We start from the raw sequence: 13501 nt of genomic DNA on the forward strand, positions 1-13501 counted from the left end.
AAAAAAAGCCTCTAATGATCACGCAGCTCAGCTGGGCATGGGGGGAGGGGCGCAGGGATTTTTGCTACCGGTTCTCCAAACTACCCACCGCCATCACTACCGGATCGGGTGATCCGGTCCAAACTGGGAGCATTTCACCTCTGCTTGGAACCCAGGGCAAGGAGTGGCTGACATTGACGCAATCAATCTTTCCACGAAACAACCGCATTGGCTGAAAAAAATACCTTGCTCTGGTAGTTCTCAATTTCCTCCTGCAGAAACGTTTGCCAGGTGATCTGTTGAAGCTCTTCCCTCAAGTACTGGCAGGTTTCCATGTGTGACTTAGAGATGTTCTGCGCAAGGTGTTCTAAAAAAGCGAAAGTTTGCACGCATTAGCCAAGACGCCGCACAGGTTTCTGGGTGCAACTCCTGACTAGCTGGCCCGTTCTCATTAATCTACCCGGGGCCAAAATGAGCTTCTTAACGTCCGTTTGCATTCGTCTCACCCTGACTTCTAATTCTGACAGTCACTGTGAGTGATGGATGATTGGCCCTGGATCCAAGCAATTCTGGCTGAGCAGCCGTTTTTCAGCTTTAAGATATGAACTCTCGTGATGGCTGGCTGGCTCAGGGAACCTGGCATTTGTCTGAATGGCACCATTCCTGATCACTTGATGAAGAGGAGAGGTGGCTAAGTGATGGGTAGAATAGAATAGAATAACAGAGTTGGAAGGGACCTTGGAGGTCTTCTAGTCCAACCCCCTGCTTAGGCAGGAAACCCTACACCACTTCAGACAAATGGTTATCCAACCTCTTCTTAAAAACTTCCAGTGGTGGAGCATTTACAACTTCTGGAGGCAAGTTGTCCCACTGATCTAATTCTTCCCACTGTCAGGAAATTTCTCCTTAATTCCAGGTTGCTTCTCTGCTTGATGAGTTTCCACCCGTTGCTTCTTGTCCTGCCCTCAGGTGCTTTGGAGAATAGCTTGCCTCCCTCTTCTTTGGGGCAGCCCCTGAGATGAGGAGGGAAGGAAACTGGCATCCAGATGCTCCTGCACTGCATTTTAATGCTGTCCACAGGATCTTTTGGAAGGAATGAACTAAGGAGCTAGTCAAATAAAGAGTACAGATCACATATTCACTCTTTTATACCGGGGTGATTTTCCCCAACAGTGAATTATTATCCCATATTACCTGCAAGAAAGAGGCTGATATTGCTACATTCATCCAAGGACTGAAGGGTTTGTCACAGGCTGGTGAGCCTTTGCTTAAGAGTAGCCCTCGGATTACAACTACAATTAGGATATGAATTTCCATTGTTAAACAAGGCAGTTAGTTGTTAAATGAATTGCACCCAATTTTACAACCTTTTCGCTGTGATTGCTCAGCTAACCCCTGCAGTTGTTAAGTGAACCTTGCAGTCGTTAAACGACTCCAGCTTCCCCCATTGACTTTGCTTATCGGAAGCCCGATGGGAAGGTCGCAAGAGTGCGATCACGTGACCCTGGGCCCCTGAAACCATCCTAGATACAACAACGCCCAAAGTTTGATCACGTGATCATGGAGATGCCACAATGGTCATAACTGCAAGGATCGAATGTAAGTCACTTTTTCAGGGCCACTCTTAACTTAGAACGATTGCTAAGCAACAGGTTGTAATTCAAGGACTGTCTTTCATTGTTGCACACAATTGTCCTTCAAACAGATTTCACGTGGGGCGAAATCATAAGTAATTTTCACACACACACCCCAAAAAAAGAATACTCCTGTTGGCTATGATTTGGTAGACAGAGCCACGTCTTACTTCTTTGTGCAAAGGGGCTGTTTTACACATCAGGCTGTGCTGGTTTCACAAGCAAATTTTAACCACAGATAAGGCAGCCCCCAAATAATATCAGATGAAGCAGCTCAGTTTCCGAAGCCATTAAATGTGGAAGTCCCAGAAATACTGTAACTGCAGTAATAACTAACTAAAGAGTTTCTCAATGGAAGTGAATGAGAGTTATGCAAGAGTACAACATTGTCAGTTTATATCCCATTTTGATAAGGCCCATTTTTGAATTTTCTGCATTGCACGTCAGAGCTTGAATGAAGCTGGTATCGGCTAAGGTTGCAGATTATTAGACTTCCCTAGGGCCATTGGCCACCTCCATCAAAAACCTGCCTGTTGGGTGGTCATTATTGCTTGGGGAGTGTTAGATAGTCAGCTCCCTTTCAGAAAACAACCAATATCGCTCTAACCCAACATTCACCCAACATTCCCTCTCTTGAGACAGCCTTGAAGGCCAGCAAAGATAAAATAGCCACGCTGGGGGTGTCCCTGGTGCTCTTTGAGTTGGGTGGCTTTCTTGCAGATGTTTCACGACCCAAACTGGGGAAGGTCATCAGTGCCAATCAAACAGCCAATCTATCAACCCACAACGCCCAAGCTGGGATGGAGGATTACCAAGCCACTCTTCCTGGGCCGAGCTGTATCTAGAGGAAAGGGCTGAATTCTAGGCCCGGAGAGCCTCTTGGGAGGGCGGGGGGCTGCTTTCCATCCAAAGGCAAGCAAGAGAGCAACTACGGGACAGTTCCCCCCTCTTTGTTATTACCTAATTCTGCCATGGACACAGTAGGAGAGGTCTCCCCATTGGTAAAGGAGCAATATGGAAAGAAGCCCGTCGTGGGAGTGTAGTCACAGACTGGTTCTGGTTTGATGCCATTAATATCAAGGCCCGATTGGTCTGGAGAAGGTTGTATGTCTAAGTAGAAGCTGCTAACCGCAGAGTCGCCTTTGCTACCTTCAGGAGGGTGACCATCTATGTAATTACTGAGGTCATCGTGCAGGTCCGTCAGGCCATTAGCCGTGATGCTGTAGCTCGGGGTCAGCGGCTCCGCTTCTCCGGGGGGCTGTTGGTGGTCTCGTTGCTGCTGCTGCATCCGATGCTTCTGGACCTCTGCGTACAAGCTGTCCCTCTGTTTTTTGGACATGCGGCCAAACTTGACAGCTGGAAGAGAATCCAAAGCAACAGATCCGGTCACCTTTCCTTACCCCCAAGGCCAGCTCTGGGGAGGCGGCTATGTTCAAAGGCACATCCGCAAGATTCAAAAAGGCAAAAAATCCAAAGGGCCGTTTGATATGGAGGAGGGAAAAACACCCACCCACTTATCAGGCCTAAATGTCAGCTAAATAAAAAAGTACAAAGGTGTTTAACTTGCCTAAGAGCCTAAATTTGGGATTCTCTGATGCAAAAGATTTTTTTTCCTGAATCACAGCAATCTGCATCTCTGAAGTAATTTAAAGACAAACATTTAAAACCCTGTTGGGATTCCCACCTGTCTGAACACTCGGTTTTCAAAATACATCTGGAAAGGAAGGGAAGGAAGGAAGGAAGGAGAATTTGAAGCCACCTTTTGCCATGTGAGGAAACGTCTTTCTGAGAAGTATACATCGCTGGCTTGAATGCAAGTGTGCTGGTGTTGAATGCAACAATGACATTTGGATAATTGTATGTAGCGTGGACGCAGTAACCCCTGAGGCTACTAAAGAGAGTGGATGTCAAAATGAATTCTTGCGAGGTAGCGGAGGAGCAAACCAAAGCCAGGGAGGGTCTCCACCCCCGAGAGAGCCGAGGAAATCTCACCGTCTCGCGACATCCCCACGGCCAGGCATTTCTGCAGGCGGCAGTGCTGGCAGCGGTTTCTGCTGGTTCGATCAATCAAGCAGTTTTTCTGGCGAGGGCAGGAATAGGTGGCATTGCTCTGCTGACTCCTCCTGAAGAAACCCTGCGGAGGAGGACAGGAAGAAGACGGTTAAGGAGCCCTCTTCTTACAACCGGACCTTTTTTTCACACTTAACGACCGTTGCAGCCTCCCTGCGGTCACATGATCAAAATTTCAGGCGCTTGGCAATGGCTTGTATTTATGATGGTTGCCAGATCTTGGGATCTCGTGATCCCTTTCTGTGACCTACTGACAGGCAAAGTCCATGGGGAAGCCAGATCCACTTCACAACTGTGGCAAGAAAAGTGGCAAAATGCAGCAAAACTCACTTAACAACCATCTCACTTAGCAACGTAAATGTTTGGCTCAACTGTGGTCGTAAGCCGAGAACGTTACCCATGGGGTCCATTCTCAGGGCAGGCCCATCTTGCTGGCTGGGGAATTCTGGGAGTTGAAGTCCACAAGTCTTAAAGGATGGGCACCCCGGTCGAAATCCTTTTGGTCTGAAAAGAGGCAACGGCTTCCCTTCCGCTCCAGAGAAAATGAAGGGCCCGTTCTTGACTTCTCTTTTCCTTCCGTCTGACTGCTTGGGGAACCTGGCAGAGCTGTGAGCCTCTAAGCTTCTGTTTGGTCTTTTGACAATTTTCATTTAATGAATTGATTCCTACAGTTCATTAACATGCCCACTTCCACTTCTGTATACACATATGTCTTAATTAGCTGCTCATTGGCTGTTTAATTACAAGAAAACAGCTGACAGCTGCCTTCTAATGGCAGCCTTCTGAAAGGGATACACACCAGCCTGTAACAACAAAGGCTTATTCATAATCTCATGATTTATAGCTAACACTTACAGATTTCCATGTATCATTACCTTTCACAATATTCCAATAATTGCCAATTAGGAACCAGGGAGTTGTTTTTCCCTTACTCTTACCAATTTTCTAACCCTAATTCTGGATTTTTAAAACAAACACACTTAAAAACACACACACACACACACACACCTCTATTCTACTTTCAGAACTTTGGGATTATTTTGCAAAGAATTTTTCTACCTTCTGGCCTGGAAATTCAACTTCTGCCCCGAAAATTAAGATGGTATTTAATCACTGTTCAGGATGTCCCAAAAGTGCCTTTTCAAAAGGCAACTGGACGTTCTAGTTTTTCTTTGAAGACATTTTGTTTCTCATCCAAGAAGCTTCTTCAGCTCTGACTGGGTCCTTCCATTCCCCACCATCCAGTCAGAGCAGTAGAAGCTTCTTGGATGAGAAGCGAAACCTCTTCAAAGAAAACAAGGAAGTCCAATTGCCTTTTGAAAAAAAGCACCTTTGGGGTGGACAGTGAAGGTTTGCATTCCTGTCTCAATGTAACCGGTACATGGAGAGACCTGCTAGATCTCTAAGAACCAGAGAGAATAAGGCAGAATTTCCATCTAGCAAAACCTCATCAGCCTGAAGCATAAAAAGCAACAGAGCCACAATCCTGCTTAAAATATTAGAAATGGAAGAAGATTCCAGGGGAACCTCCAGCTGCATGATAAGCTAACATCAAAGCACCAAGGTCAAGCAGGGATGTCCAACCTGGGCAACTTTAAGACTTGTGACTTCAACGCTCAGAATTCCCCAGCCGGCCATGCTGGGAGTTGAAATCCACAAGTCTTAAAAGTTGCCAAATTTGGACAGCCCTGCCCTAAAGGCTCTTCTTCTGCTCTGCTGCTACCCTCCCCACCCTGTGAAAGTAAAGAGAAGTGGGACGAAGTATAACAGGCAGCCCCTCAATGCTCCAATTGTTGAAATTGTGTGCATGATTCGCTCCCTGAAATTTAGACCAAAGCCGTTCCAATATGTCCTTTTTCATTTCAAGGGCAGGATGAAAAAGAAATGCTTCCCAACAGGACGACTGCAGAGCTTCAGGAGAGAAATTGCAACTGGAAGTTTTAAAATCCATCCACGGCAATTATGGATATTGCGAAACAGATTCAATATTTCATCTTGCAGAAAGACAAATAAGTCAGTGGATAAACAGATACAATAATGTCCTGTCTCTCACATACACACAAGTATGTTTCTCTGTGTTAATGTGTGTGTGTGTGTGTGTGTGTCTCTCTCTCCCTGTGTGTGTATAACATAAAGCTTACCTTGCAGCCCTCACAGGTAATCACACCATAATGGATTCCTGAAGATTTGTCTCCGCAGATCTTGCATGGAATAATTTCAATTTGAGCTGCAACAGAAGCATGCCACCAGTTAATTATATTTTCTTTTAAATACCTTATAAAAAGCATTCCCTGATCAGCATTTGTACATTGAAAACTAATAACCTGCTCAACATTCTACCACATTAACTATTCATTGCTGAACGGTGCGGGTTCCCCCAGGGCCTTGTACTAATTTATGGCTGCTTGTTATATAATAGCTTTCAGGTTATTAAAATGGGTCATTTGAGAGGGTGCTTTAAAATGCACAATGTTGTCAGATTTAGTGTCTCCCAACCTAGAAGGACTGGACTCAAGAGATCTTCCTTTGGCCAAAACAGTGCAGAGAAGAGAAACCACAACAGATCTAAAGAGAGCAATGTACAATTGCATTGATCTCATAAAAGCTAAATCTCTAGCAAAGATGTTGCCGTTCAGATAAAATTCCAATAAAGTTGGATTACTCAAATCTTGGCCCACTGGGTAAGAAACCATGGAGACTAAAAATATCATTTTGCAGCCTGATTTCCCTATTGCTGGGATGGGCTCATAATATAACACGTCTGCCCATTTCGTACCCTCCCAAGGATCAAGGGTCTCCCCCAGTATCTGCTGTCCTTCAGATGTCTTGGATGACCGAGACCATCCTCCACCTGGCCAGCAGGGCCATCACATCTGGCAGACTATTAATTGGGGAAAATTTTCTTAGCTCAACAGATAAGCTTCCTAATTATACAAAATGAATTCATTCCATGCGAAGATAAATTAGTTATAGATTGTCAATCATCTGGTTTATATTTAAGTAAGACATGAGGCGATTCTGATTGGTTACACTGAAGTCTTCTCATATGGGCCACCTTGCCCGTCTTCTGAATGACCTTGGCTCGGATCTTCAAGAAGTGCCTTGTAAGAAACCCAGCTGTTCTTTGAAAGGGACAAAACTCCCACCCTTCACTCAACCATGCTTTCACAAGACCTTCAAAAAACCCCCCCCACCTTTTCAGATTGGCAGAAGGTCAAAAGTTAAAGCAGAGTTCAGTCTCTTGTTGACGTCAATATTGTTGCCGAAAACCTCTTGACGTATCACATTCAAGCTGTTGGCAAAGGAGGTCCCAAGGCAGCAGAGAACCACCGTGCCTTGCGCTCTGAAGGCAAAGAAGGTTGTGAAAGATTTAAGCTTTCACAGGATAACCATTCCTGGAGTTACACGCCAGGATGGTCGTGACTTTTCTCCACCAGAATGGAACAGGTGGAAAATTCATTTACGGTGAGATGCGGCTGACGGGATGGTCCTTCTTAAGCATGTCGGCCACAGCATCTGATCTATGGCAAATGCTGGCCTCAATCTGGGCCTGGATTTTGTCTGCACCACCACAACTGGATGGGGAAGAGGACTATGCCAAAGGTGGAATTAATGCAGAGAAGCGATAGGGGATCAAGGAACGGCAAGACGAGCCAGGTCCTCATTGCTGATTACAGGTAGTCCTCGAATTACGACCACCATTGGGAGCAGGAGTCCAATCATAAATCATTGCAGCCATAAGTCAAGGCACCACATCACCAGAGCCAACTTTTTCAATCAATTTTTTAATGGCAATTGTTAAGTGAGTCTCATGGTGTTAAGTCCATTTTTTGACATTAAAGAATGTCGAAAAGAATTAAAGAATTAGTCCTTGTCATAAGTCAAGGACTACCTTATACCTTAGAAGGCAGGATCCAGAAATAACCTCCTATGTGGACTAGCATGAAATCCTGCTTCTGTGCAATTTCATACTTCATTACTCTGCCCCCCCGATTCTTCCGTAATTGTTCTACTTTGCTGTTGCTTCAAATGAAAGTAGAAGCCGAGTGGAGCAAGGGTGCCGACAGGCAGATGTTCCAGATGCATCGTAGCCGTGCAGCCAACCTCAAAAATGCAGAGAATTGTCTTGGCAACAGAAGCAGCCTAACTATCTGTGTCTGTTTCCTGAAACGTAGTCACTCAGTCACAAAATAAAAGAGAAGTCAAAAAAGTGGGAACAGGAGAAATATTTTTTTAAGAAAAATGGAGAAGGATTATATTCACAAACCTTCCATTCAGAATAATGCATAAACTACAATAGGAACACTTTCTCTTGTAAGCTTCTTCCCTCTGTAAAGCAGAAAGCTACACTTATCAAAAAGTGACAGCAATTTTTCTTAGAAAAGCCCATTTTTGCTCCTTCTCGGGCGACTGATTAAACATGCTACTATTCAGTCCCTGACATTCATACATATTTAGGAGCACAAATAAGAATTGCCCTTCTAATGCAGAAGAAGCAAGCAGCTGAATTAAACAAGGCCTGTTGGACTACCTAACATCCTAATAGCACAGCATTTTCAGCTTCATTACCTAAATAATTTTTGAGGCGCCCTAAAGTAATTCGTGATTATTAGATATGATTCACCTAAATCATCCAAAGCCTGTAACAATGTTCGGGCTTTGACAAGTTCTTAGAGTGAATGTATGAAAAGTGTAGGAGGGAATATTTCTTAAAAGGGCCAGGCACTGTCTTGACTAAACATATTCTCGAAAGCACTGTTTCTCAACCTGGGCAGCTTGAAGATGTGTGGACTTCAACTCCCAGAATTCCCCAGCCAGCATAGCATCCGAATTCTGGGAGCTGAAGTCCGCGCATCTTCAAGCTGCCATCCTTCAGACTGCTCTGAAGGATGGTCTCTAGAACTTTCTAGAGACCATCCTTTTTACTTTCTATATTAGCTAGACTAGACTTTGCCCACATAGCAATTGGATGATGAAAGGATAAGGACTCAGCTGTTTTAAAGAGATGGAAAAGGAGGGCTGCACACTCACGCATTCGGTATTGGGTTTTCTTGGTTGAATCACAAACACGGGTATCTTGGAAACCAGAATGTGGCCAAAGAAAACAGGATAGCAATTAAAATCAGCAGCCACTGTACCAAAGTTACTGCATGCCAAAAAAGAAAGAAAGAAAGAAAGAAAGAAAGAAAGAAAGAAAGAAAGAAAGAAAGAAAGAAAGAAAGAAAGAAAGGAAGGAAGGAAGGAAGGAAGGAAGGAAGGAAGGAAGGAAGGAAGGAAGGAAGGAAGGAAGGAAGATGCTAAGGAAATCAGTTTAAACATGCACACTGGTACAAAAAGTGCTCATGGGACAACACTTAAGGGTTACAAACCCATGCAGGATTACAACTTCCTCTCTCCACAAAGGTGTGACCCAGAGACCACATAGCTTAGGGATATGATTTACTACCTGTGTTACAGAGCCATCCAGCATTCAGATCAAGGTAAAGTAGCATCACAGCCTCAAAAGAATGACAAGGCAACATAAAAATGACCCTTGCTGTACACAAAATACTTCAACAACAGCACTCTCGTAGTGTCAAGACTATTACATGCAAAGGCAACATAATTCCTGTTAAAGGATGGGGGGGGAAAGGGGAGGAATGCTCTCCGTGGCCGCTAGGTGTCACTCGCGTCAATGAAATTGGTTAAGGAAAAAACATTTAAATCCGTGTCCTTGGTCCTTATGGATCATCCCTGCAATAAATAAAAATCGATTCTGGATTTCTACCTCTTTGTGTTCTTTCCTTTTACAAGAACCTGCTGATGGACACACTTCCAAATCACTTGAAGGCCTTTCAGGTGTTCAAAAGAAGAGACCTTTTACAACTGATTAATCATGTTGTCGTCTCTCAATATCCTCTGTGACCTTGCAAGGGATTCTCCAGCATCCTTTCCAGCTCAAATGCTGACACCCCCCCAAAAAAACCTTTTTTCTTTTGGTCCCTCCCCCTTTTTTTGGGATGTTGGTGATATGGTAGCTTGACCGCTAAAGCAGAGAAGCTGCAGATACCGACAGAACCGAGACTGTAGCGTGATTTACTGGACCATCCTGGATTACAAAGATGAGCTGGAAGGGAACACCAAGGTCGGTGCAGCGATGGATCAGGACTGAAACCAAGGAGCCGGATCAAAGTAGGGTGGCAGCACAAATGCAAGAAGGCAGGAAATCAACAGGAAGACGGACAGTTCAGGAGCTGATCAGGCCAAGAGACAGGCAGCTACCGATGAAAATGAGAAATGATCCAGACAGAATTCAAGATTGGGAATTTCCCAGGCAGAAATCCAACTCTGACAGGACCCTTCCCTGGCTTGAGAAAGGAAAGAACGGTGAAGGGACGGATGAAAACTCCACCATGAGCTCCATGCTTGTGCATGCTGCTTAAGGGGGAGTTGGACTAGAAGACCTTCAAGGTCCCTTCGAACCCTACGATTTTATGTTCTATGTTCCTCCACAGTGGCACAGTGGTTAGAGTGCAGTACTGCAGCCTACTTCCATTGACTGCAATTTGGCAGTTCAAATCTCAGTGGCTCAAGGTTGACTCAGCCTTCCATCCTTTCGAGATGGGTAAAATGAGGAGCCAGATTGTTGGAGGCAAGAGGCTGACTCTGTAAACCGCTTACGGAGGGCTGTAAAGCACTATAAAGAAGTATATAGGTCTAAATGCTATTGCTATTTCCTTCCTCAACACCAAGAAAACAACTCCTTGGCCTGAAGTGCACTATGAGGGCATCCTTCTGAAGCCCAGAAGAGCAAGTCCATCTTATTAGCCTCGAGAAACAAATGGGTCCAAGATAGACAGACCAACAAACCCTTTGGCTCTTTGAGCAAGGTCCCCCAAGCAATGTCCTTCAATACAGAAGATTCTGGATTTGGGCAAGGTCCTTGGAAGGGTTAGGGTTAGGGACAATGGGACTTGGGGAATTTTTTCTTTGAAAATGTCTTGCTTCTCCTCCAAGAAGCTTCTTCCATTCTGAAGAACAGAAGAAGCTTCTTGGATGAGAAACAGAATGTTTTCAGAGAGAGAGAAGAAGAAGAAACCAAGGAAGACCAGTTGCCTTTTGGAAAAGCATCTTTGGGACCACCATGATCTGGACGACTGAGAACATCCATCAATGAGAATTCGGTTTGTTCCCCATTTGCCAAGACTTTTGTCTCATCCTCCCTCCCCAAAAGCCGGCTTGGTCCTCTTGGCGCCAGGACTCTGTGTCCGGTCAGTCACTCCTGCACAGGCTGTCCTGAAACCTTCGGCTGAACCGTCTGCAAAATCCTGACTCTGAAACTCTCCAAGCAAACATTTCATCCTCCAATTTAAAAAGAAGGAAAAGATGTCTCGAGGCATTGAAGAATCCTTGAAAATATGAATGCGGTTGAAACAGAAATAGAAATAATTTTTCCGGGTTGATCTGCCAGATGTTTCGAGGCCTGGGGCGAGTCATGTCAGGAAGATTTGACTGGGTGCGGGTGCCCATCACTGCTTTGCCACCTCAGCTGCCTTCAGATGGAAAAAGGCAGCCCTCTCTACCTTCATCCCGGCTGGGCTTGGCAGGACCCTCAACTTCTAAAGAGGTTTTCCCCCAGACAGACGGTGGTTGGTATGGCTCAGCTTGTGCCCTTATCGCTGTTGAAAGGCCCAAGAAGGGTTGGGTACAATGACATCTTCAGTTGGCGCCATTTGACAGGGAAACACAAACAGAGTTTAAAAAATTGAGTCAGATACCATGTTTCCCTGAAAATAAGACCCTGTCTTATAACATTTTTTTGAACCCTGAAATAAGTGCTGGGCCTTATTGCCATGCACTTAAAAGCCCAATTGGGCTTATTATCAGGGGGTGTCTTATTTTGAAGAAAACAGAGCATGAATCCTTCAGCCGGATTCAAAAGGCCCAGGATTTGCTTCCCCCCGCCCTCAAAGTTTTAAGTTTTAATTGATAGTAAAAAATAGGTATGGGTATTTCTTGACTTAGTAGCTGTTTACTCCTGTTTATTAATTAATTATTTAATTAATTAAATTGATGCTAATTAGTTACTAAAAACCAAAAATTCTTGAGGGAAATCTGCTGGCCCTTCCTTGCTAATTTCTTCCAGTGATGAGCATTTTCTTAGGTCAACTTAGATGACATCACTTTCCAAGCAAGATAAAGTTAACTTTAATATATTTAGCACCCCCTCAATCTATTTAATGCCAGTCTCCCAAAGGAGAGTGGCTGTGTAATCTGCTTTCGATAAAGGAAATGCCGAGCTTCCTGATTGCACAAGTCCATCAAACAAGCGCAGGAACAATAATCAGATCAAGTTTATTTGTGCACAAAGATGGTTAGAATCAGCTGACTCTTTAAAACCCAGTTTAATGTTGGCAAAGGAACCTTTCGCACAGAACCCCTCTGAGGCTGGAAACACAGGATTACAAGGACAATTGTTTATTCTACCCACCACTCCTTTTATTGTTTTACCATAAATCGTAAGTTACTAAAAATGTAGAAGGGGAACAATACGACATAAAACAACGCATCCTCCCTGTTCAAGGAATAAGCAATCTAATCCTGCCAGCTCAAGGCTGCCACAAAAGAAAATAATGTAGCAAGCAAGTTTGCCTTTTAAAAATAATTGTTGATTGAGAAAAGAATCCGAAAGGCAGCAAACTAGCGTTAGGTTGGCTCTCAAGGAAGAAAGGCACCATTGTAAGCGGCCTGGGAAGAGGCTGGGCCAGTTCAAAATGATTTCTGATTCTGCAATGTTTAGAATGGCTGGATACAAAATTGTTGCATTGTGACTTGCAAAGTTACAGCATCGATACAATGAGGGAGTTCAGGTTGTTGCTGAAGAGTCATGAGTGGAAAATCTCCGCCTGCCATTATCAGAAAGGGGTGAGTTGGAGACACCCCTATTATTCAGAGAGTCGCTGCCTTCGGGTCTAAGGAAAAATGATTATCTTTGGGGGGGAAAAGCCACTTCCTAGCTGCTGATCTACATTATTCACTCAGTCTACCATTAAATGAAAGAGAAGAATTCATTAATATTTTGGGCAATGGTGGCACATTGCAAGCCACAGAAGGGAGTTTAGGGCGGTACTGCCATCAATGCCCATCTATTGAGAGGCTGGCACGGTGCAGGCGTGGCTTGTAATCTGATTAATTGTTTTGCAGCGAATAACCTGGGCTTCATATGATCGTTCCAAGGATCCAGGAGGGGGCTGACAGGGAAGAGCTGCATGCAATCTTTTCAAATCTTTTCAATCAAGTTACGTGGTCCAAGCCTCAGCGAAGGACAAAGGAGATTTCTGTCCTTCTCAGCTCCCTTGCAAATCCCACTGGGGAAGCTCTGGTGCCAATGCTCGGCTTCTGCAGATGACAACCCCAACGTGATGCTTAAAAGGAAAGGGTCCCTGCATCCTTTAGGACTGAAGAGAGTCCTAACTGTGGGTACCAAGGAATTATTATTATTATTATTATTATTATTATTATTTATTCAATTTTTATACCGCCCTTCTCCCGAAGGACTCAGGGCGGTGTACAGCCAAGATAAAAAAACAAACAGTACAAAATATACAATTTAAAATACTAATTAAAAAACTTATTATAAAAATGGCCATATAAAACTAAAAACCCCATTAAAATTAATAATAAATTTAAAACCAATAAAATTTAGGCCAGCCCCGCGCGAATAAATAGATGTGTTTTCAATTCGCGGCGGAAGGTCCGAAGGTCAGGTATTTGGCGTAAACCCGGGGCAACTTCGTTCCAGAAGGTGGGAGCCCCCACAGAGAAAGATCTTCCCCTGG

General features: G+C 44.3%; 1 protein-coding gene across 3 annotated transcripts in view; it reads right to left on the reverse strand.

Annotated features, from left to right (window-relative positions):
• The window catches only part of RORA (RAR related orphan receptor A), a 158128-nt gene that overhangs the window by 14967 nt on the left and 129660 nt on the right, over positions 1-13501 (reverse strand). For 2 of the 3 annotated variants that reach the window (XM_058156433.1, XM_058156434.1), the window contains 4 exons: positions 5825-5910; positions 3606-3747; positions 2574-2969; positions 225-346 (listed from right to left, as the gene is read on the reverse strand). In XM_058156433.1, coding sequence (XP_058012416.1) covers positions 225-346; positions 2574-2969; positions 3606-3747; positions 5825-5910 — 746 coding nt within the window. Of the gene's footprint in view, positions 1-224; positions 347-2573; positions 2970-3605; positions 3748-5824; positions 5911-7950; positions 7973-13501 lie in introns of those variants that run through there. The other variant, XM_058156435.1, reaches the window with a different exon arrangement.

Source organism: Ahaetulla prasina, chromosome 13, assembly GCF_028640845.1.
Source record: "Ahaetulla prasina isolate Xishuangbanna chromosome 13, ASM2864084v1, whole genome shotgun sequence".
NCBI classification, from domain to species: domain Eukaryota; kingdom Metazoa; phylum Chordata; class Lepidosauria; order Squamata; family Colubridae; genus Ahaetulla; species Ahaetulla prasina.